This window comes from Acanthochromis polyacanthus, chromosome 12 (genome assembly GCF_021347895.1).
Source record: "Acanthochromis polyacanthus isolate Apoly-LR-REF ecotype Palm Island chromosome 12, KAUST_Apoly_ChrSc, whole genome shotgun sequence".
Lineage (NCBI taxonomy): Eukaryota > Metazoa > Chordata > Actinopteri > Pomacentridae > Acanthochromis > Acanthochromis polyacanthus.
In genome coordinates, this window is record NC_067124.1 from 31325212 (window position 1) to 31348812 (window position 23601).

The 23601-nt window shown below is 39.6% G+C and overlaps 3 protein-coding genes across 4 annotated transcripts; 2 read left to right on the forward strand and 1 right to left on the reverse strand.

Moving 5' to 3' along the window:
* Nucleotides 1-122: 122 nt before the first annotated feature.
* On the forward strand, nt 123-4060 carry kdf1a (keratinocyte differentiation factor 1a). Of its 2 annotated transcripts, XM_051956284.1 has the most exons (4): nt 123-1046; nt 1359-2413; nt 2710-2784; nt 3368-4060. In XM_051956284.1, exons 2-4 carry the CDS (start codon nt 1378-1380, stop codon nt 3454-3456), a joined length of 1200 nt encoding a protein of 399 aa, XP_051812244.1. In that variant the 5' UTR covers nt 123-1046; nt 1359-1377; the 3' UTR covers nt 3457-4060. The 2 variants fall into 2 exon arrangements, with proteins under 2 accessions (XP_051812244.1, XP_022049093.2); XM_022193401.2 differs by having other exon boundaries at nt 124-2413.
* Nucleotides 4061-7171: 3111 nt separating this feature from the next.
* On the reverse strand, nt 7172-8394 carry nr0b2a (nuclear receptor subfamily 0, group B, member 2a). The gene is made up of 2 exons (XM_022193402.2): nt 7784-8394; nt 7172-7692 (listed from the first exon to the last, which is right to left on the reverse strand). The coding sequence occupies exons 1-2, from the start codon at nt 8307-8309 to the stop codon at nt 7451-7453; spliced, it is 768 nt and encodes a 255-aa protein (XP_022049094.1). The 5' UTR covers nt 8310-8394; the 3' UTR covers nt 7172-7450.
* Nucleotides 8395-18842: 10448 nt separating this feature from the next.
* On the forward strand, nt 18843-23480 carry gpatch3 (G patch domain containing 3). The gene is made up of 7 exons (XM_022193418.2): nt 18843-19293; nt 20319-20776; nt 20926-21100; nt 21555-21614; nt 21724-21845; nt 21936-22063; nt 23203-23480. Exons 1-7 carry the CDS (start codon nt 18873-18875, stop codon nt 23384-23386), a joined length of 1548 nt encoding a protein of 515 aa, XP_022049110.1. The 5' UTR covers nt 18843-18872; the 3' UTR covers nt 23387-23480.
* The last annotated feature ends 121 nt before the right edge of the window (nt 23481-23601 follow it).

Consider the following 23601-nt stretch of genomic DNA (forward strand, 5'->3'; position numbering starts at 1 on the left):
ATCAATTTGCATAATATATGTAATTGTAGGTTCATAACCTTAGTATTTCAGTTAGTTGGCTTAATTTTTATTATATAAGAAACTGTAGACTCAACTGTAACATTTAATTTCATCAATTAAAATGGTATTTTGCACAGTGCTGTAGGGTTTAACTGTCACATTTAAATCACTTTTAGATTCTTCAAAGCCTAATAGATGACGGTAAAAAAAAAAAGTCTTACCAATAATATTTAAATCAATCATTTGGTGTGCAGTCTTAACTTTAACATTTAAATTAGTTGAGTAAATTTGTATTTTATTAAGTTTTGTAGAGTGTAAACGGTAATATTTGGGAAATTAAACTAATTAAATTGAGTAAATTAGTGTATTTATTTTTTTAATTTCTAAGGGGTTAATGTAAAAAATACACAAAAATAATACTAATGTCTTTGTCTTATTATTTAAACCTGTTAGGCAAATTAGTAACACTGATAATATTTCTTTATTGTGAAGCTCTCTGAGTCAACATGCTGTGTTTTAAATGTGCCACAGAAATGACTTCACTAAATGAAAGTACAGAATACCTGAGTAGTTTCTACCACTGCACACCCCAGTTTCTAACTTGGGGGTTCATTGTTTCACTTTTTAAAGGTTTCACGTGTGTTTCTGTTTTTACTCCCCCTCCTCCCCCCTCCCGGTTTCTGTCCGCCTCGTGTGACGTCACGGCTCACCTGTGGGTGGGAGCAGATCTGGGATTAGCTGTAGCCACAGGTAATAGCCAAACAGTGGGAGACTCGGCAGCACAACACTGTCAACTTTACCGAAACAAAGACGACACGAATGGGCCGAGTGGGTTCGTCTGGTCGAAGCGCAGGAACCAGAACTTAGCAGGTTTGCAAAAGTTGGTCTCTGAGTGGAGGTGGAAATCACCTGAACGCTCGAAATCCGCCTTTCCTCCTCGGCTTTGAAGCGCTCGGCTCGAAGTTTTCTCCCCGAGACTTCCGCGGTTTGCTCGCCGAACAAGTTATCCGGGATAAAACTCGACCACAGCTGTTTCTTCTTATGCGGTGAGTGGCTCCTTTTGCACGTTACCATGAAAACGGTGAAAAGTTGAATGAAGTTTGGTGGTTGCTGCTCTCCTGCGCGCCGTGGGCCAAACTCAGGGTGCGACGAGTGGAATAAGTTATTATCAAGGCAGGAATCAATGCACTCACTTTTATTTACATTCTCAGAATTTCCTGGCACCTTATTTTACTGTCGGCGTGAATCCAGGTTTTGTGAAATGGTGCGTTTACTGCTGCAAGCCCGTGTGGGAACACATGTACAGCAGTTTGTTTTTTTTTTTTTACTAAACATGCCTCTCCCCTCCCCTAAAACAGGTCCCAGGCGTTCTGAGCCATGCCTGGCCACAGCACAGGGGCTCCCCAGACGTCCCGCCACCACAAATACCACGGCTCTGGCTCCAGCTCCAAAGCGGAAAAGTACCGACAAACCCGGACAATATCCAGGGACAGCACAGCCAGTCAGGACTCCTTCAAGGACCCTCATGGGGAGCATCTCCGAGACCACAACGACCACTCCCGCTACTCAGACAGCAAATACAGTCGCAGCAGAGCCCACCCAAGGAACGGAAGGGGCTCAGAGACTATAGGCTTTATCCCCGGGTCTGCAGACAACGCGCCCCCCAGCAGACATGCCTGCGGCTCCTGTGCCTCCATGGGCTGGGGCGGCTGCAAGGCCCTCATCTGCTGCATTCTCTCCTGCGGGTTTTACGGCAGCCGAGAGCCCTGCCTGCATGTGAATGAAAGCTCCACAGACCATCCCCCTAAAGCAGCCGCCGAGCCTCACCCTCCCAATGGCATGGCTGTGCTCAACCCCACCTGCGGCATCCCCCTGGAGTCCAACAAGCCCCCCAAGGCCTCCAAGCTGCCTGCCAGCGACAGCTTCCGCTACCAGGACGTGCGCATCGGAGGTCAGACAGTCAGGTACCCGTTGCCCGCTTCCAAGCGCACCCGCACTCCCGGCAAAGGTGAAAGCCAGCGGCCGGTGAGCAACACCAGCCTGCTGTCCCGCGAGGACTACGACCTGGACGACCTGAGCGACACGGGCACGGACATTGACTCGCTCATCACCAAGAAGCTGCTGGAGCTGTACGCGCTGCACCAGATCGACCAGCTGGCCAAGTGCACCTCGGACTCGTCGTTCTCCCGCAAGACCAACGAGATCAGCGAGCTCATCTACAACATCGCCCAGGACTACAACCTGGAGGAGCAGGAGGCCGAGTGCAAGCTGGTGCACGGCGTCATCCGCATCAGCACCCGCAAGGGCAAGAGGAACAAGAACCACCAGTCGACGGGGCAGCGGCCCAACGGCAGGAGCGACGGGACGCTGCCGGACAGCGGCAACGAGACCATGACCTTCATGAGCAGCGACTGTAAGATGTCTATTATTTATCTCTGCTGCTGTCAATTCCACCTGGCTGCAGCATACCAAATACACCAATCATCTGTGTTCCTTGAGTGACTCATAGTGGCTGTTGGAACGCTGCTGGAGCTCTTTTGTTTGTGCGCCAGGCATTCTGCAGGCAGTGGCCTAATAACAATTGGTTAATCTGGGGCAGGTTCATACATGTGCATGGCGTCTGGTGACCAGATTGATTGTAAAATGCTCATCTGAGGAGCCTGTGTTGATGTATTTTTTTTTGTTTTGCTTTGTTGTCTCCTGCTGCAGTTCCAGAAGTGAAAGTGTCGGAGCAGACGCCATCAGACGAGCTGGCTCGGAAAATGAGACTCCACAGCGGGAGAAGTGAGTGCAGACCCCTTTTCTGTGTGGATGGAGGCATTAAAATGCATTAGATATCATGATGTTAGGTTTAATTACCGCCCTGCTGTGTGAATCAGCGGCCCAGTCTTTGTGCCCGCTGCAGCTGTAGGCATTTTCTCACTTCCTCCTCCACTTTTCACCGGCATACCACTCTTTAAAACAGGTGAAAGCCCCACATTCTTGCCCTTTTCTCCACATATTACAATCCCTCGCTCATTACAGGGCTACCTAACACCTTCAGACGCCCTCCCTGTGCTCAGCGGTCATGCAACACCACTTGCCAGAGCTGCAGATCAAGTTGCATTAAATCTGCGCCTGATTTATTATGTCATTTTAGTGCACAACTTGGGTTACAGGTGGATTACAGTGCAGCAGCAGGAGGATTTTTTTTTCTTGTGTTGTTCTGCAAAGAGGCTGTTTTAAAAAGCAGCAGGTGTCCTGTTACATGTCTTTGTGTTTGGACAACTTTCACATCATGGCAGCCTGGGAATGTGTTAAATTCTGAGGCTGAAATGTACCAGCTTTTCTACTGTAATAATGTACTTTTTTTTGTTTCCTCTTGCAGCGTACTCCTCCAGCACCGCCACTGCCTACTCGGCCTACCACCACGACACTGGAACAGACTCTTCCGGTGCTCCTCTGCTCTCTCTCTAAAGGGCAAAACACAAACTATTTACAAAGGATGTCGCCCAATACATGGAGGCCTTCATCCTTCCTTCTGTTACTGAGCGAAGCACCTTTTTTTTTTCCTGCGTGGGGCGGTTGTTCTTTAAGAGCGTCATTTTACTGCAAGCACCCTTTTTTTCCAAATCTTTCCTGGAAATCGCCCACTGAGAAGATTCTTTTTTCTCACAGGGTTTAACATTGTATTGGAATTTGTGCGCAGTGTTTTAAAGTTGTTTTCAGAAAATGGAAAACTCGATACAGTATGCAGCAGCAGCCAGGTGGCCACATTATAGAGACTGATGGTAGAAACGCAACCGTCCTCATTCTTGTCCTTGTTCTTGTTTATGCAAGTCATTGTGTGTGCGTGCGTGCGTGCGTGCGTGCGTGCGTGTGTGTGTTTGAGCTTACTGACTCCTGCCATTTCTTCACACTTCTGTGATGCATGTTTTGACCTGAAAACTGTATTTGTTAAGCCATATGTTGATGTAAATAATATCCAGTCAATGTTACTTTGTGGTTTTATGAACCATTTGTGGCCATTTTTTGTATTAGCCGGTCTTATTTTTAAAAAAAATAAAAGCCTTCATGCGTGTTTATGCCTTTTTTTTAATGTGCCTTCAACAAGTAAATGTAACATTTAAGTCTCATCTCGTGCTTAAACGGCTTTTCTGTCAGCCTTTATCCTCTCTATTCATTTAGCCTGAATTTCAGCAAATTATTCGTCCTCGTATATCAACAGGTTCTTTCCTCCACAAGGGTTTCTGGCGCTGTCTGTTTAGCTTACTTTTCCTCTTTATCTCTCAGGATTATTGTTGTCAAGCTCATCTCCCTGAGGTCACTGCGATGTGGCAGGCAGGCTTTTTCCGCCCTCAGCAAAAGAAGGAACCCGTTTGGCTGGTTCTGACAAAAAGGAAATAAAATCCCGAGAGTTGTCTTTGTCATTTATTGGAAAGGGGAGAAGCAGTGCAGAAAATCAGGCCGATTTCAGAAACCAGTTGCGAAGTCCAGCTTCGGGTCAAACAAACCGAGATGCTTTTATGTATATTTTAGGAGTGTTGTGCCTTTAGTTTGCAGGTCTGTGGCTGCAGCTGCCAGCGACAGTAATTATAGACCAATGTGCACTAAAGACAAGTTACAAATATGTTTTGGATTATTCTAACCAGTTGGCCTACTGACATACTTATATCTTCCATGACTAAAAATGTGAGTTTTGTGTTTAACTTGGCTTGAAATGTTTCAAATCCACACAAATAGCATCACTTGTATCAAGAAAACACCCCAAATGATTTGATTTCTATTAAAAACAAATGAAAAGATCTCACTGCTTGGTACGGTTATGCACAAAAAATAATACCCACTCAGCAAAGACGAAACTCCAGCATATTGCACATTTGCCCGTACTCTTCTGCCTTTTTCGACTTGCCTTTTCTCTTTGTGGTATGTTGCAGTTGCCATGTGTAACCCCGTTTCCTCCGGCTCTCTGCCCCCACCAGCACATTCCTGTTTTACCTGTATGAGGTGTCATGTAAATGCTCACTGTTTCACAACGAACATACCACAGCGTAGGACGAATCAAAAGGACCTGCTCTGTATTAAATGCACCCTGCAGATTGTTGAGATGAAGCTCAGATTTTGACAGCACACTTGATTAGGAATCCACACATTTTTTAATGCTTACATTGTGTATTAAAATGTGATAGCTGCCTTCTGTGGGCTTTTATATGGTTAGGTGTTTGCAAAAATGGCAGTTTAAATCTAATTTTAATACATTTGTGTTGTGTTTGTCTGAGTAAATATGTGACTTCCACAGATTTCCATGAGAGGGAGACAAAGTTCTATTAAAAGCAACACTGCAGACTAATTCTTCAACATTTGTGGTCACAATAGAGCGGGGTTAGTTTTCTAACTGTATTTAACTGTCTTGATGCAACTTTTATTTGACAGTTTAGTGAGTTTTGTAGCACTGTATGTAGCATTTTATCATGTCAGTATTACATTAAAAATCCTTTATTTGTCACTTGTATTTGACAGCAGAATGCTTAAATTTCAGCATAATGCTGCTTTTTCTGAGATCAGAGCACAGGATCAGCCATGATACCTGCAGCATTATGGGTTAGGGGCCAAACAGAAGTAGTTTGGTAGTGCTGAGAGTTGAACTTCCAATCTTCGGATCAGTAACACTGAACCATAACCATTTAATATGATAAATATATAAATATAATACAATTTTAAATATGGTTGGAAAAAGTATTCCAATCCTTTATTTAAGTAAAAGCAATCCTATGTAAGAAAGGTCCTCCATGAGAAATCCTGCCCAAGTAAAAGTACATTGGTATTAGCAGCAAGCCATAATTAAAGTGTTAAACTGCTGGTTTGGTCCCTCTGACTGATATTTTATATGACACGGTTGGATTAATAATAGAGATGCATCGATGCATAAGCTTAATATTACTGTTGCAGCTGGTGCAAATTAAACTTAGGGCTCCAAACATGATCATTGGGAGAACAAAAAAAATGAAGCTCTGATACACACATCTGTTCTTAGATTTCAGAATATTTCTCTAATCTGATCTTGATTTTTGCTGAGATATTGGACCATTGGAAAATTCGCTGAAATGTAACCACGTGAGAACTTCAGAGGGAGAAATCACTGTTTGGTGGAGGTTGCTAACGACTCATAGATTTCTGAAACGTGACCCGGACTACACACTGCTTTTTGTAAGGCATCAGAAGCCAGGGTTTTTCCCAAATTGAGGAATTTTGGCACCCTTCAAACAGATCTTAGCCACGGGCAGAGGAAAATCACCAGCGCTAAAATGATAAGAACTGAGAATTAACCAGTTTGGTTAATTGAGGTGCCACTTATCCAAGCATAATAGCCATTTGTGTTAATGGGATGGTCAGAAATGAAAGGAAAATATATAGATTTCTGTCTAATAAGGGAACACAGACGCATTGTCTTCACTCTACACGGACAGATCATGCTTCCTGTCATATATAGTTACACCTTAAAAAGTCCATTCTGAGCCAAGAAAAAACCTGGAAGGCAACAAGGTTTGAAATCGATGCTTTAACCTTCAAAAATGTGTTATTTTTTAAAATCTTGTCATATCAACAACATGTTATTTTAACTAACTTACTAAGTAGTACGCTAAAGAAGTTAAAAGGACATTATTTCTCTCAGAAATGTGATGGAGTGGAAAGATAGAGTAGCATAAACTTGGAATTATTCAAGCAAAGTAGCTAAATATTGTACTCAAGTGCAATATTTGACTAAATGTACTATCCAATATGACAGACTGGCTGCTTACTGGTTCATTTTGAATAGTAAGTCGCCTCAAAGTTAGAGAAGATATACTGGCATGCTGTCAGAATCTGTTTTCTGCTTCAAACTGTTTCAAATTTACTAGAAAACTACATTGACAAACATAAACCAGGATATATTTAGGGCTGTATCACACAAAATATGTCTAGAAGAGATATAAAAGATTTTTAGACACATTTCCAAGGGCTTGGAAACTCCAGCATCTGCAAGAATTCAAAGATAAGTGCACTTAAGCAATACTTGACTGCGTGACATGTCACTCATGATGGATCTGCCAGATGAAGTAGAGCTTGAAGATGTTCAGATCAGAGCTTGTTCATAAAACAGTGAGCCAGATTTAACTTGCTGTGAGTGAAAAACTGAGACAAAACTTCATTGTTATGTTCACGTACAAAAATATATTTATTAGAAATCTTGTGTAAATGCAGACAGTGCTTAGTTATGACAAAGACAGAAACAGAAAGGATCAAGTATTTTAACAGTCAAATCTTTCCACTTCTGTGGATTTTCAGACTGGGTTAAAGTGACCTCAGCTTCAGCGGAAATGCAAGCAATTTTCATAATCCCATGTTCACCACTCCACAGTTTATACTGGCATCTCTAAGTGTCTTTTAGGGCAGCCTGGTGTTAGAAAAAGTTCAGACAATCCAACCCCTTCTATCTGCAGAAGAGCATGTCGACCAGCAGCTCCAGCAGGTCTGCTTGTCCTATAACGGGCCTGAAGAAGAGTTCGGTGATGAGGCTGGGCGTGATGCTCTGCAGCATGGAGGCCGTGAGGAGGATTCGAGCAAAGCGATCGTGGTCACCCGGGTGAAGAGGCTGGACCACCTCGCTCAGGGCGTGCTGAGCCTCCTGCTGCAGGCCTTCGACAAACAGAGCTGCTTTTAAATCTGGAACATCTGTTAATGCCAAAAAGTAGAAGTAGGGTTATACACATGTGAAATTGGGATTATTTCTTTTACTGTGGAGTGAAGTCTGATTAGTACACACCTGGGTTGAATATCGTGGTCCCTTTGAGGTATGCATACTCCTTTGGGCTCAAATCCAAACTCCAAAACTTTTTGAGACAGCCCTTGAGTTTGCTGACGCCAGCCATGCTGGGCTGCTCCCGCTCCATGTCTGGGCTCTCCTGTCGGTTCAGGAGAATCTTCTTCAGCATGCTGTCAGTGGGGACGTCCATCACCTCAAAGTCCACATGCTCCTGAGCCAGGCCCAGGATGAAGAGCGGCGCCCAGCAGCTCCTGAGAAGCGTGAACTGGTCGTTGGGTGGCAGCTGATTAAAAGCAGGCAAGTTCTTCATGAAGTGGAGGGTTTTAACCAGAACCGCCGAGGCTTCTTTGCAAATCTCAGAAGGACTTTTCAAGCATACAGTCCGGGGAACCTCGCAGTTGCATCTGTGAGGCACTGAGATGTAGTCTTGGCTGGGTTTGCTGCTATCCATTCGGCTGAGGATGTTGTAGAGGATAGGGTTGGAAAGCCTATCGCTGCTGCTTGAACAACGACATCCGTTATCCATTTTTATTTGATTTGTAGTTACACACTCAGTCTATGTGTCTTCTCACAGGATGGACTCTTTATGAGCTTGTGAGCACTAGTGAGGTTACCTTCAGCGTCCCTGTATTTATAAGGCCAACCCACACAGCTCAGTGGACCTTGACTTGTCAATACGCTCCCTGTGAAAAACAACCGTGTGCTCTGCCAGGTGACTGATGGAACAACCCTGGGAATCCGATAAGCTTTTCTCAATGAAAATGAGCTGCTGGAGTAACGCCTGGGTATCAGGAGGGTTGGGCCTTATCTCGTAGCCGGTGTCGTTAACCCAGGCAGTACCAGGCTACCAAGGACTGCAGAGGTAATCAGCCCCACTGTGGCCCTGCACTCTGCCAGCTCACACCTGTCGAGATGGAAAGAGGCCAGCGCAAAACGAAGGGCATTGACCTAGAAGTTAAGTCCTCATGTAGTTGTATTTAAATCAATACATCTAATCCTAGAATAGAAGGGGTTTTTTTGAAAGTCTGATTTGGTGGAAATTGTGTAACATTTTTCACAATAATTGTTTGGCTTTAATGTTGACAAAATCAAATAACATGACTTCACCAGCAGCTGTAAACATCTCTAGCAGGATTGTATAAATAATGAGGTCATTAGTTTCCCAACTTTCAGACTAGAAATAGATTAACTTCAGTTAATAGTTAATTATTCTGTGTTTCTGGGTTTGCTTTTTCTCTCACTGCATATTGCATCTGCCCATAAACAGACTTTACATTGGGATGATGTAACACAAATAAAACTCCATTTCTCTAGACTCAGAAAGAGTACAAAGCATCCCTGTTTTATAAGTGTCATAGGTTTGTTTTATGCTGGAGAAAGTGCTTTTTGTGCAATGGCTGCACCATTGATGTGAAAATATTCAGAATATGGCATTAGTTTAAATTGATTGTCCTTTTTTTCTAACATGGCTTACTCGTGTTTTGCCTTCATTTATTTATTTATTTATTTATTTCATAGGGACAGTACATATTAATGAACACAAGTGTAAATATGCCAGATTATAGCCAAAGGCTAATTTCCAACTATTGTCCCTGCCAGGTTGATGTAATGTGTCACATAAAACATGAAATAAAAAGTTCACAAATACAAAAGGACAAAGGAGGACAGAGGAATCACAAATCACAATAACAATAAAGAGAGACAATATGTAGGACAGACACAGTGAGGACAAGACACAAGGACAATTTACATCCACAAGACTCCATAGAAAATCAAACAAAGGATCCCCGCAAAGTCACCCAAACAAAGCAAAATATCACAGTAAATGGACTTTTTTTAAGTGTTTTGGTGCATTGCACACTTGCCCTAAGGTGCATTTAGTGGTGTACATACTAATAAATATAAATTATTTAAATTAGTTAATAAAAATATACAGTATAATTTCTAAAAATACTTCCCATGAAGTGCTATAGTGCATTGCACATCGCTCTAAGGTGCCATAGTGCATTGCACATTGCCCTAAAGTGCGATAGAGCATTGCACATCACTCTAAGGTGCATTTATTATTTTACATTAATTATGCTCACAGGTTTGGGTTAACCTAAGCCAATCTTTTAGTTTAATTTTTAAAGCTGTAAAGGTGGGGATCTCCCTCACTGCCATTGGCAGACTGTTCCACTGTACGCTGCCTTTATAAGACAGAACATTTTGACCAATGACAGTTTTTCTCTGTGGAGCCTCACAGTCACCTCTGCTTACGGCTCGAGTGGTAATTGAGGAATTTCTATATTTTATATAACTTTTGAGGGGAGGTGGAGTCAGCCCGTGTAAGGTTTTATAAATAAAACAGAGATTTTTGAATTTTATAAAGTTTTCAAAGGTTAACAAATTATATTTTGGGAGAATGTTACAGTAATGGTAAGTGAAAGGTTTTTTATCTAAGATTTTTAATGCTTTTTATAAAGCCTTTTAATTGGTTCTAAAATTGTTGCTCCTGTCAAAGACCAAATTGTTATACAGTAACTTACATGGGAAAAGATCATACAGTACAAATACATCATAGCAGCTTGGTCAACTCAACTTCAACTCTGTCCACATCAGTTTACTGCTTAGATGGTAATACACTGACTGCAATGTACCTCATGTAAAAAGTCTATAAAAAGTCCAAATGAACACTTTTAGAGGAGCAGCAGTAAGTGCTGGTTAAAGCTCATTGGTCCTGAGTGCTGGTTTGCAACTGACTGAGTTTATAGCCATGTAGGAGGTACATAAAAAATCAAGAAAGCGTGTCATATGATGCAAAATTTACACTTCAATGTGCAGGGACAACTATCACCATTTTATCTGTAATCTTTTTCAAGAAAATGACAAACTCTAACATTAAGAATACCATGTCATTTTTAGACCACTGAAGAAAATTAAAATCAAGTGTATGTCCAAGTACGCAATTTTCACTATGCATTTACATATATTTATTAGATATGCTGCAATAAACAATGATAGAAGCCAAAATATATTGACGGTAATTATCCAGCAGACTAACAAGCAAACTAATAAAGTGTACTGATGATATATGCTTATAAAAAAAAGCTCATATAGGTCAGTTAGATCTTCTAATAGTGATAAATTAAACTTTCAATATGTGAAGTCTGAAAAGAAGCCTTGATATGGATGCTCTTCGAATCCTCCTTGTGTCATTGGTAGGATCCATTCTGCTGATGTACCGAAAGCAAAGAGTAGATTGAAAATCACCACCTCTGCTCCATTTAGCCTTTTAAAAAAAATGCATCATGATCATTTTGGTGTTAGAGTAAATCCAGGCGTGTGGTAATCAACATACACCACTTGCTGGCATATTTGTGACAAGTGCATATCATACACATGCACCTGTAAAGATAATGTTTTCTCACCAGTCTTGAGTTTCCAGTGACTTCTATAACTCTTAATTTTACTTGATGATATCATTGAAGAACGCATCTTTGTCACAGGAAAACAATTCTGCATTTTTGTTCTTTCATGGATTTAGTATACATCTAAATCCGCTGGGTCAAAAATATACAAACAGTAACTTGAAATATCAGTTTTGGTGATGTAGAAAGTTGTGGTAATCAGAGGCTTATCTCTTAACTCCTTGTGAGCAGTTACTGCTGATTCTGACTTCACTGAGCCAATTTAATTAGAGTCAGTATGATTCATCGGTCTAAGTCATAAAGACTGCAGTGGGAAAGTCTAGTGACTTGAGTATAGATCTGGAAAAGCAAATAATTGACTTAAACAGTCAGAAAGTCACTTGGAGCCATTTGAAAGCAGCTACAGATCTCAAAATCGTCTTTGCAAGTCATTGTAAGTATAAAGTGCATGGCACGATTGTGTCACTGCCACAATTAGGAAGGAAACAAGCGATCACATGCTGATGAGACACAGCGGGTCAGGATGGTCAGGAGTCAACCAAAAATCACCTAAAGGCAGGTCTGCAAATAATTAGAAGCTGCTGGAACACAGCTGTCAGTGTTCAGAGTCAAATGTGTTTTACATTGTCGAGTAAGAAGGAAGTCCTAAAACTAGAAGCAGAACTTTAAAGCTCAACTGATGTTTGCTGCTGATCACATGGACAAAGAAAAGGACTTCTGGAGGAAATTTCTGTGGTCAGATGTAACAAAGTTTGCGTAACTTGGCCACAATGACCATAAACATATTTCGAGGAGAGAAGATGAGGTCCCAAGAACACCAAACCTACCATAGAGCATGGTGGTGGCAGTATTATGCTATTATTTTATACTATTTCTAAGATATGGATGTATTACTTTACCTCATCTTCAGCAAAACCTGAAACCATCAGCCAGAAACTTGGGTCTTGGATCCAGTTGGGTGTTCCAACAAGACATTGACCCCAAACACACATCAAGAGCTGTAAAGCAAAGACTACATCAGTCTCAACAAGGTTTAGATTTTCCAGTCATGTAATCAAAAATCTATTGACTGATGAAGAAACAAGTCTGTGTCAGAAATCAAAAAAATGTAGCTGAACTGCACCAATTCTGAGGCCAAAGATACAACCAGAAACTTGTGGATGGCTCCCAAAAGCGTCTAATTGAGGTGAATATGGCCAAAGGACATCAAACCAAATGCTACAATTGCTGTATGTATAGTTTTGACCCAGTAGATTTAGTCAAAATTCCAAAAACCTTTAATGAATGCATGAAAGAACCAAAATGCATGGTTGCTTTTTTGTGACACAGATGCACGAATTTGAATCATTCCATCATAGAGAATTAAGAGCTACAGGAGTCATTAGAAACTTGAGACTATCATGATCGTCTTTAAGCAGTTGGAATTATCAGTGTTGTGAGGCAAGAACTGAAAAATTAAAAACATTGAAGTGATGTCTGGTATTATTGCTGCTACACAAGTACCAGCTCATCCCTGATCTACAGTTACAACAAAACAAAAGTTTAAAGATAAAACAAATAACATAAATTGTAGACGCAGCTGTAAAATGTCAGTTAGCCCAACTTATCACTCAAAAAAAAGAAGAAAAAAGAAATCCCCCCAGGAACATTTTGGAGTTATAAGAAGCTCCTCCATCCTCCAAGTGAGAAAAGATCCTTGGATATTCCTAGAGGAGGTTCTCCTGATTCTAAGAGAGTAGGCTAAGATCTGGTGACTGCAAAAGCTGTAATATATCATTCACATCGTCATTACAATTGAAATGATCAATTATACATTAATGACAATCAATTAGTACAACTTTGTACTGATTTGCAGTAAGAGTTCCTTCTAAAAGGAGAAGTGAATCCAAACTGTGCCACTAAAATGCTCTTCATGGCTAACTGATGACTGGATAGAAGCACTGATGTCACTCTGAAATCCTGTTTGTATCAGCACTTTAATTCTGGAAATGCATTTACCAATTGTACGAGCATTCTTTTATGCTACTTATGTTAGTAGTTCTTGTTTTCTATTTCTATTCCCACCAAATATTTGAATAAACAAGCCCGAAAACTAACATTTGCCAACAAAATCTAAGTTTGTTGCAGTTTGATCATGAGGCTGATCTTTATATTGTTGTGACTCCAAACTGACACATAAATATATTTGTTCTGCTTCATCCAGACTTTGAGGAGAGCTTGCCCATAAAAATTACAAAATTCCACTTTACTGTATCCGTAACAGATGTATGATGTCCCACTTGTCATTCAGATGATTTCATCCGAATTTTCAATCTTCCCCGTGCCTGGCACCGAGGCTTGACACTGATAAGCAAATTGCTTTATTGTAGTCCCACATAAACAAACAGCTCAATGACGAGCTCCTTTGGTCTGGACGTTCAGCTCCTTAACAGTAAAATGTTTACCACATTCCAAAGTCACAGCCGACACAGTATAAAACGAACTGTACTTTTTTTTATTTTTGATGGGACGCCGGCCAAAAGGCTTAAAACCATCAACACAATAGAAGTTCCACAGACGGATCTAAACTTCAGAGCAGTGGAGTCAAGGTCAGTTCATAACGCCAATGGCTGCAATAAAGAGATTACAAGCAGACACAACTGGCAGCACCAGTCACCGAGTGTTTGCTTTACCTCATCGCTCTCTTTAGTCATTCCTTGAAAGAATATCTTCCATACATGGTGCAATCTCATTATAACATGCTGCGATTATTCATCCAGGATGTGATGTCCACCCTCATGGGGGCTAAATCCCAACAGGCCACAGCTTCAAAACATGATAAACCTCGTTAAATTATCTCCAAGAATGCGATCCTCTCAGCAGAGTGACCTATAATGCACCCGGCAGTCCTCAGGCTTCATGAGGCATGCTGACAGTTGTAAAAGCTTGTGATAAGGCCTGTGTTTATAGAGTTAGGAGCAGGCAGAGACGGGCACGGAGGACAGACGCTTATCTCCAGGAGGACAGTAAAAATAAAATGTCCTTCAATCTATAAGTGGAACAACTGCTGTATTCTGAGATCAAGGAAGCCAAATAGTCTACTGAAGCATGATGTAATGACTGATGAATGCAACCAAGCCTCTTTATTTCCGATTATGAAATTTGAAATACGTCATTAATCATTCATTTGAATCACTAGTTAGAACAGTTAACTCTGACTGCAATAAGAGCTTCAAATAAGATTAGATGACTTTAAAGAGAAAATTTCAAATTCCTCACTTTGCTTCCCTAAGGTATTGACCTCCAATTGACTTCAGTTCCTCTGGTGTGAGGTTTCCCAGGTCACTGACCGCTCAGTGCTGCCACATATGTGTGCATGATGGACATGACGGCTGGATCATGACACTTGGCCTTGACCTACTGCTAATACAGAAGAGGTTCATTTGCCAGACTCTCTCTCTCTCTCTCTCTCTCTCCCTCGCTCTTTTTTTAACAAGGTCATCAACCCAAAGATCACTTTTACAGTGTGTGCTCATTGGCAACACTGGGGGGAAATCATCCAAATGTCCTGGAATTCACTCGCCTGTAAAATGTAACACACAAGTTCTGTCCTTAATTCTGCTTTAGCAAAGCTTCTTCATTTTCAGTTTATACTTATTTAATGCATGTTTTTGTGCGGTGCAAATATTAATAAACCTTAAGAATCCAAGTACGCCACCACAACGTTCTGTAAGTTCAATGAAGTAGAATTGTGATTGTTTTTCAGACATCAACAAAAACGAAATGCTTTCTTTTCTTTTATCCAAAGCAGCGTACATCTCTGTATGACATATTTGTTGATCAGTCTAAATTCACAATCATGTGATAAAGGGGATCTTTTTAAGATTGAAAGAATGTGTGGAAAAAGAGAAAACATACACTGGATCATTGATTTAATACTACCCCAGAGAAGGACGGACTTGTTTGCTGTGTAATTTAGATGATGTAGAGAATGAGGTTCATTTTATGTTTCACTGTCCTGAATATGAGGGTATCAGGAAGGTGCGTTTCAGTAAAATGTTCTCTGTTTGTTTTTTCTTTTGGTTGGATGACCATGAAAAACTTGAATTATGTTTTAGAAGGGGAGCCTTTTTCATGACAGAATTTCTTTGTTGGGCCTGGGATAAAAGGAAACATATTTAGTTTGAGAAATGAGCAGCAGAATAATGTGTGTAGTGGATGTATTGCTGTAATGCTGGTATAGTGGTGTCTGGTAAACTCATGAGGTTTGGGCACACTTGTGTGAATGCCACGAAAAAAGAGAAATCAATCACATCAAACCACAGACTACACTGCTTTTGAATATGACAGTTTTTTTTAAACTCTGTTGCATTGTTGTCTTGTTGATTGAAAAATGTAAAAACTGTAAAGCATAAATTTTCCCAGTGAAGAATCAATAAAGTTTATCCTAAAATCTGTCAACAAGAGTGCCAGAGAAAATACATTTCAAAAACATTGGAATATTGCAATGTTCAAAAACAGTAAAAAATGAAGCGTAAAAACTAACAGAAATCATCTGTAAAATATTGATATATATTTTAGCAGATTTGAATAGAGTAAAACTGTATAATTTTTCAGTCAAATGTTGCACAACAGTGAATTTCTCCCCCAAAACATACAGATTTTTGATATGAATATTGTGTACAGCTTTGCCTATTTTGTAACCCAACAGTAGCCATACGTGAATTATTTTGTTCCTTCAAACAATGACAAATATTTTTGAAATAATGATATTTTTTCCAAATAATTTAATACTCTTTTTTGTGATACTATTAGTTATTATCTGTAATTTAACAAAGCAGGGGGAATTTGTAAAGTAGTAATAACCTGTTCAGAAAAATATAGTTAAAAAACATTCCATGTTTTAACAGTGTAGATAGTTACCGATTAAAGTTATATTTTTCCATTTCCCTGAATACATCATGCAATAGATTGGAAACCGTGTTTAACCAAATATCTAATGACAACTGTACACCTGGTTGAGGCTGACTATATCTGTTTGGTTTACGTCTTTGTCCATTTTGGCTCTAATAAAGAAACAGTAGTGTTGAAACACTGGTCTGCTTGCACAATTAAAGTCTGTGAATTAAGCAGTGTGCTGCAGCCACTTTATTTTCTGCTTTGGAAATTTGCTTTTGAAACTGAGAAGAACCATTTTCAGAAGTATTTTGCTGAAATAAGCACAAAAACCAGTTAATACACTTAAAAAGCAAAAGCAAATTTTCTTCATTGAGAAGGAAAATGACAGATGAAAATGGCAATGACAGGTAGCATAAATGTATTGTTATTGTACTGGGACAAATATCAAATATTTTCACAATAATGGGTTTTATTGCTAAGTTTTATCCTCATTTTGTTAATGTCTCAAAAGCCAAAAACTCATTGCAGTGTATTTTTGTCTAGAGATGTAGTAGTATTCCTGGTTAGGAAAGACATCTTCTGTTAAAAATCTCACTAGCTATTGTTATTTTTACTTTGTTTTGCTGCACAAACAGAAAATATTTTTGTGTATATTAACGATATTTATGTAATATTATACATTACGTATTCACAAGACTCTGGACTAATTCTTTCACAGATCCAGCTTAGTTAGTATTTCAAATCTAAAATCAGTGTCAAATATCTGCTTTTTCTGGATGATTCTGTCTGACACTCTCAAGTATTATTATGAGCTTCCATAAACCAGGACTGCTACTGACTAATGCACAGTATATGAGTAATATGAAGTGTCAAGTGATGTCAGGGTCCAGTCAACAGAGCCCAGGTTTACTGCCTATTACTATCAAAATGCTACGATAAAAGCTGAGGTGAAGGCCAGATTAGGAGCTAGCCTCTGGGTTACTGAACTCTCACCCAACTATTTATTGGTTGTTTCTGTTAAAAAGGTTAAAAAACAGACATAATGTGAAAGATTGGAAAGTTTTTTGTCCTTTATTTGCTTTTTTCAGTGAACTTTAAGAGTCTCATACAAGTGTTTTGATCAATAAAAAAATATCTGAAGTAGAAACTGACCCAAAATGCTGTTTCTGTTTTTGTCTCTCTGCATTTTTAGTTAGACTGGGAGCAGAGTTGACCACTAACAGCGTCCAGTGAGTGTGTTCTTACTATTTTATGTTCACTTTACATTTAATGTCTGCATTTTATGTTTTATGTTCCAAGCTACTCTCAGTAAAACTTATTGTATTTTGACCTTTGCAATATATATATATTTTTTTCCAGGATATCATGGCTATTAGGGGAAATCAACTTGAATCACACATTTAAATCTTTAACATGATGGCAGGGTGTTATTCTATACTTTCACAGAAAGAAAGAAAGAAAGAAAGAAAGAAAGAAAGAAAGAAAGAAAGAAAGAAATTTTGTTTTATTTATTTTGCCTAGGTTGAATGTTGGCAACTATTGTGAGCTAGAAACCCTCTACAAGTCACTGAAAGTCTACTAATGTGATGGAACATAATTCTTCCAAATGATCACTCAGAACAACTTTATGTTTATTTGGCGGGACTTTTCCCCCACAATGGACAAGTGGACACAAACTATTGCAGCAAAGCACCGCTGCTGAGTCACCAGATCTCCTAATTGCATGGGTTAAAAGTTTAGGGTGAGGCCTAGATAAGTACGTAAATAAGTAATAACCAAAATTATTCATATCGATTTTGATTTATCGTGATTTCTTTATTTGACTAATAGGGTGTTTTTGTGACTCCTTGACACAAGGTTGTGGCAAAGAATGGTGAAAACTTCTTTCTATGTATATTTTTGGTTGTTGTTTTTTGACATATTTGAAAAAGATATGCCATGTCAAGATTTATTCCTACATGTCTCCACTAGGATTTTGTTTCACTCCTCTTTGAGATGATCTCCAGGTCTTTGAGGTTGGAAGGCACCTCTGGTTGTCAGTTCCCTCCATAGCTTTTGTGTGTCTGTTTTGTTTCAATGAAGTCCTCTGAGGTCAGCATCCATGGAGACCAGGCTTGTTCAATGTCTTCTTTAGCATGTTGATAACAGAACTGCTCAGATTCATCCAGATGGTGTTGGAACTTGGATTCCTCTTGGTCTCTTTCACTACTATTCCTGCAGTGCAGGAGCCACTTTCGGCTTCCAACCATGACCTTTGAAACTTTTACATGTGGAACACCTTGTACTCTTTGATGATATTGCACATCAAACTGGCACATGCAAATATTTGGCTAAATAGCCTTTTGCTGACTTGTGACCTGCCAAAATTTGCAACTCTCTCAGTGATTGATCCAAATAGCAAACTCACTGAGCTAGTTGGTTGTAGCCACAACTAGCAACTGCCTAGTAACTGACTAGAGAACTACTGCATTGGTTTTTCTCAGTATATAGTGCATTAAAATGGTGTAGAACTTGGCAAAAAAATACCCAAAACAAATACAAAATTTAATGACACTGGATTTTCTCAAAAACATTATTTCAAAGGGCATGAATGACTTTGGACATTATTTTTTTAAGTAAAAATGTAAATAATTTTTTAAAAAAACAACAATAATCTGGGCTACATATATAACACAAAGCACATATATGATACCATATACAATGACATAAATATTTTTTAGATTTCGAACAGTTTCCGGAAGTCTCTATGACGTCTATTCTTGTCGCCGTTCTGATGACGTTCGCTGCGCACATAAACAAAGATGGCGGACGTTGAAGCTGAAGCTCCACTGTATTTCGCTATTAGCAACATTCCTGTAGCTTTTCGCTCGGCAGACCTGAGAAACTATTTCAGCCAGTTCATAGAAAGCGGCGGTTTTCACTGTTTTCACTACCGCCACCGGCCGGAGGTTCTCAGGGAGTCCGAGGGGCCCGAAACCGTCGTGTGTGATGAACCAGGCGAAGAGGACAAACCGTCCAAGTCTACCGACACCGACGGGCTAACTACAAATGGCTCCCAGTCGAAGCACCCGGTGAAATCCTGCTGTTGTATCGTCTCCGTTCAGGCTAAAGATGCGGACAGGTTTGTGAGGATGTATGCGGGGAATCACTGGATTGACTCGAAGGGAAACTGGCTGTCCAGACGTTGTGTCATCAAGAGAGTTAAGGTTTCAGACAACAAAGGTTAGTGATGTATTATATATGTGTTACATTTAAGTGGCACTGTGTCTGTTTTACACAATAGTCAGCTACAGGTTAAGAGAAGTGTGAATACTCTTGTCCTGCGTTTATGAGGAGGAGCATGTTTAAAATGATCCAAATGAAAAAAATGATCCAAATGTTTAGTGCAAGTTGTTCAGCTTCTGATAATAGGAATAAATTTGCAATAGAGCTGTTATTACCAGTTACAATAAAAAAGCAGCAATGATTAATCGATTCGTTTTCAGACATTAAATTAACCCCTAATTATTTTGATAATCGTTTAGTCAGTTTGAGTATTATTTTGTAGTTAAAGACTACATTCTGTGATTGAAGCTTCTAAAATGTGCATATTTTCAAGATTCTTTACTGCTCTATGACAGTAGGTTGGAATTCTTTGGGTTTTGAACAAGTTCTGACACTTGAGGAACTCATTTTGAGCTTTAGTACACACAGATGGACATTTTTCATCATTTTCTAACATTTTACTAATCAAACAACTAATCAATTAGTCGAGAATGCAGTCTACTGATTGATGGACAGTGAAAGTAATCATTAGGTTCTGTTCTACTTAGAAAACAACATAATGTGAAGCATTAATTATAAACTGGTGTCATGCTGGGCAGGTTTTTGGTCTGAATGTGTATCAAAATCACAGATGGAAATAATTAAATCAGTTAAAAGCAATGCTGCTATTAGTGATTTATATTCATGTCTGAACCAGAGTTTAAACTGTCATGTCAATAGTTTTGCAAATTAATGTCCTCCTCCGTGTTTGATAGTTGTATTTGGTGTCGCATATGATTGCTTTGTTTTAAATGTACTCCACAGTCAATAATAACCCGAAGCAGGCCTTAAATCAAAAATTCAATTGCAGTATCTGTTCAGATCAGATATTTTCCCTAAATCATTCAGCCATAGCTACTATAGGTATGTGTTAACTGTTAATTATTGGATATTTACTGTCTTTTGATGTGTTCATACCTCATTTCTTTCTTTTATCTTTACAGATGATGGGTCATTCCCATACAAGACAAAATATGAGCAGCGGCACCGTGTTTCCTTAACAGAGTGTTTCACAGAGACTGACCTCAAATACTTACCTGAGCTGAATCCACCCGCGCTGATGCAGAACGGGAACGTGGGAACACCTGTGAAAGTGTTCCTCCAGCTTATCCAGGCCTGCCGCCTTCCTCCACGCCTCATTCGGAAGTTGGGCCTCAAGTTCCCCAAGACCAGCTCCAACCGCCGTTACGGGAACGTACCTTTCCAGTACTACAACACTTGCACACTTCCAGCCACGGAAGAAACTGTATTAACAGCTGCTGGACATGAAATATCAGGACCTGGGTCTCTGCCTGCTTCAACCTCAAGATCAAGAAGGCCACTGGATCACACAGAAACAACAGAGACCGATGAGGCAGAGAAAGAAGAGCAAGAGGAGGATGCACAGTCAGATGCAGATGATGTAGGTTGAAGTTCAGATCGGTCAGTGCTAATCAGTCTGTCAGATAAATGTCTTGTTGTGTTAGCATGTGTAGGCTGTGATATAAGGCTGTCTGAATTGTCATCATCACTTCACTGTGGTTTACCAATTATTCATCTGCTTGGCTCCAGGACGATGACTGCTGCGAGGAGTGGGAGCGGCATGAGGCTTTGCATGAAGACGTGACGAGCCAAGAGCGAAGCAAAGAGAGACTGTTTGAAGAAGAGATTGAGCTGAAGTGGGAAAAAGGTGGCTCAGGCCTGGTTTTTTATACCGACGCTCAGTACTGGCAGGAGGAAGAAGGAGGTAAGCAACAAATACACTATTAATTGTGCAATTTTTCCCACATTTTTCAGAAGAAGCACCTCTAGTTAATATATAGTAGTATATCTTAGATTATAATGAAGATGTTTCTAAAAGTCGTATTTAGGTTATTTGATGGACGCTAACCACATTAGCCAACATAGTTATGTGAGTCAAGCTGAAGCTCTGAAGGATTTTTTGGAAATAATTTTGGTTGAGATCTGACATTTTTTTAATGTGTTGTTAACTTACAAAGGAAAAAAATCCACTTGATTCCACTCTGACAATAAGACAGTTGTTGATTTCTAAATGCTCTCAAAATTGATTTTGATCTAAACATATCCTAATGGGACATATTCAGTTATGTGTTTTGTTATTTGTTTTTCAGTCTCTGGTACTTTTGATAATAATTTAAAAAAAAAATCGATACATTTTTGTCTCTTTGTCCCTTTTTCAGATTTTGACGAACAAACAGCAGATGACTGGGACGTCGACATGAGTGTTTACTATGACAAAGGTAAGTCAAGCTTGTTTTACATTTGCAATTACTTTGATTAATTAAAACATCCAATCTCTATTATCGCTGCAGAGTCAGGGTTTATCTAACCCAGTCCTGTCTCTCATAGATGGAGGTGACATGGATGCTCGTGACTACGTCCGAATGCGACATGAAAAGAGGCTGAGGGACGGTGTTGAAAATGGCTCAGGACACAATCAGTCTATAGGCAGTTTTGAGAGATACACTAAGGTGAGAAGGTGTGCTGCAGTGCATCATTAGGTCTGATCTTTTGTAATATTTTGTATGAAATAGAATTTCCTTATATTTTTCCTGAATTAGGGTGTTGGGCGCCGTGTGATGGAGAAGCAGGGCTGGAAGGATGGTGAAGGACTGGGAAACAGTCAGGCTGGGATTCCTGAAGCGCTTGAGAATGAGGGCCAACATCCTCGCTGCAAAAGAGGCTTTGGGTGAGCTTGAACAAAAAAGTAGGACCAGCATCAAATGTACACAGAGGAAAAATATAAGTGTGAGATGCATAATGTTTTATTTATGTATTTATCATAAGTATTAGTTTTTTTTACAACATGGAAAATCTACAATAGAAAATACTTCATGAAACAACCGAGCATGCAGTATATTGGAAATGAAAGGCAGATCGAGAGTGGGGTCACAGACAAGAAATCATAATGCAGTAACGAGCCAGACTTTGACTCTATGTCATTTGAATTAAGGAGCATTTTAAGGCTCCCTTTTATAGTCACAAAGAAGTGTCTGTTTGCTGGTCACACTATCTTGATCAATGTGCTTTAAAGCCACACCTGACGAGGGTGTGGATCAGCTCTATGGTCTAGAATTTGGCACCAGTTAAAACAGCACAAAACCTTTTCATGCACAGCTGTGTAAATTCAACCCATTTCTATGTACAACAATAGAAATGACATTTTTAACCTTTTCTCCAAGTCAGAAAAGTTCATTTTCATGCTGCGATTAGAATTTTAATGTGACTGAGTAAACACTGATGCTATTGTTTTCCTGGGTACAAAAAAGAGGGCTGGAGGACACTGCTGAATTTACAGCCTTTTGTTGTGTAAATTGACAAATGTTTCAGCAGTACTCTGCTTTCGTCACAGACTAAATGGACAAAGACATGAGGCAAACACCTACAGTGAGCCTCATCAGGGGTACAATTATCATAACTGATTCAAACCAACACAAAAAATCTGTTTTTTCGTATCAAAAGGGAGATATATTGTAAGAGACAGAATAAATCTCTCAGAAAGTTTCAAGGATAAAGGGTACAGAAGTACAATTGTAAGGATTTGTATAGTTAGACAACTTTGACAGACATGACAAATTCAGTTCTTCATTTTTTCCAAAGGGCTCCTCTATGTTTAAAGTGTTTCTCCAACATGATTTTCTGCAGAGCAGTGGGGTTTTAATGTCAGGGAGGATTTTTTTCTATGTCCCAGAACTTCAATGATGCTGCAGAGCCATGGTTAGCCAGTAAATAATGTTGGGCAATAGCATAATTTGTGTTTTATAAATGTATTGCTGTCTTGTATTCAGATATGCAGCTCTTTAATGCCAGTGTTTCTCTTGTCTGCAGGTATCATGGAGAGAAACTGGTACTGCATCCTGTAAAAAAGGCCAGAACGGATTATCATATAACCACGGTGTACGATAAACCCAAAGATATAGATGGAGGTGACACCCTGTTGAGACGCCAACCAAACACCAGCATGAAGTACAGAGGATGGCAACCAGGTGGCAGCATTGGGCCACGTAGATGACTTTTCAAATATTTTTTGTATTTATAAAATATACTGCAGTGTTATTTTCTTATTGACAGATTTTGATATTAAAACATTTTTCAAACCATGCAAACCATTTGTGCTTATTTTGCCTTTTTATAAGTTTATTATCTGAAATTGCTCATTCGCTATTACAGAAAATCTTGTTTTCCTATATTAATACTGCACATTTGTAATGATTTATTAAAGAAATG

Bases quoted from the DNA above. Each gene is read 5' to 3' on its own strand.
- kdf1a (XM_051956284.1), top strand. From the start codon at position 1,378: ATGCCTGGCCACAGCACAGGGGCTCCCCAGACGTCCCGCCACCACAAA. The intron at 2,414-2,709 runs GTAAGATGTCTA...CTCCTGCTGCAG, and splicing joins GACCTTCATGAGCAGCGACT to TTCCAGAAGTGAAAGTGTCG. The intron at 2,785-3,367 runs GTGAGTGCAGAC...TTCCTCTTGCAG, and splicing joins GAGACTCCACAGCGGGAGAA to CGTACTCCTCCAGCACCGCC.
- gpatch3 (XM_022193418.2), top strand. From the start codon at position 18,873: ATGGCGGACGTTGAAGCTGAAGCTCCACTGTATTTCGCTATTAGCAAC. The intron at 19,294-20,318 runs GTTAGTGATGTA...TTATCTTTACAG, and splicing joins TAAGGTTTCAGACAACAAAG to ATGATGGGTCATTCCCATAC. The intron at 21,846-21,935 runs GTGAGAAGGTGT...TTCCTGAATTAG, and splicing joins GTTTTGAGAGATACACTAAG to GGTGTTGGGCGCCGTGTGAT.
- nr0b2a (XM_022193402.2), bottom strand. From the start codon at position 8,309: ATGGATAACGGATGTCGTTGTTCAAGCAGCAGCGATAGGCTTTCCAAC. The intron at 7,693-7,783 runs GTGTGTACTAAT...TGGCATTAACAG, and splicing joins GACCACGATATTCAACCCAG to ATGTTCCAGATTTAAAAGCA.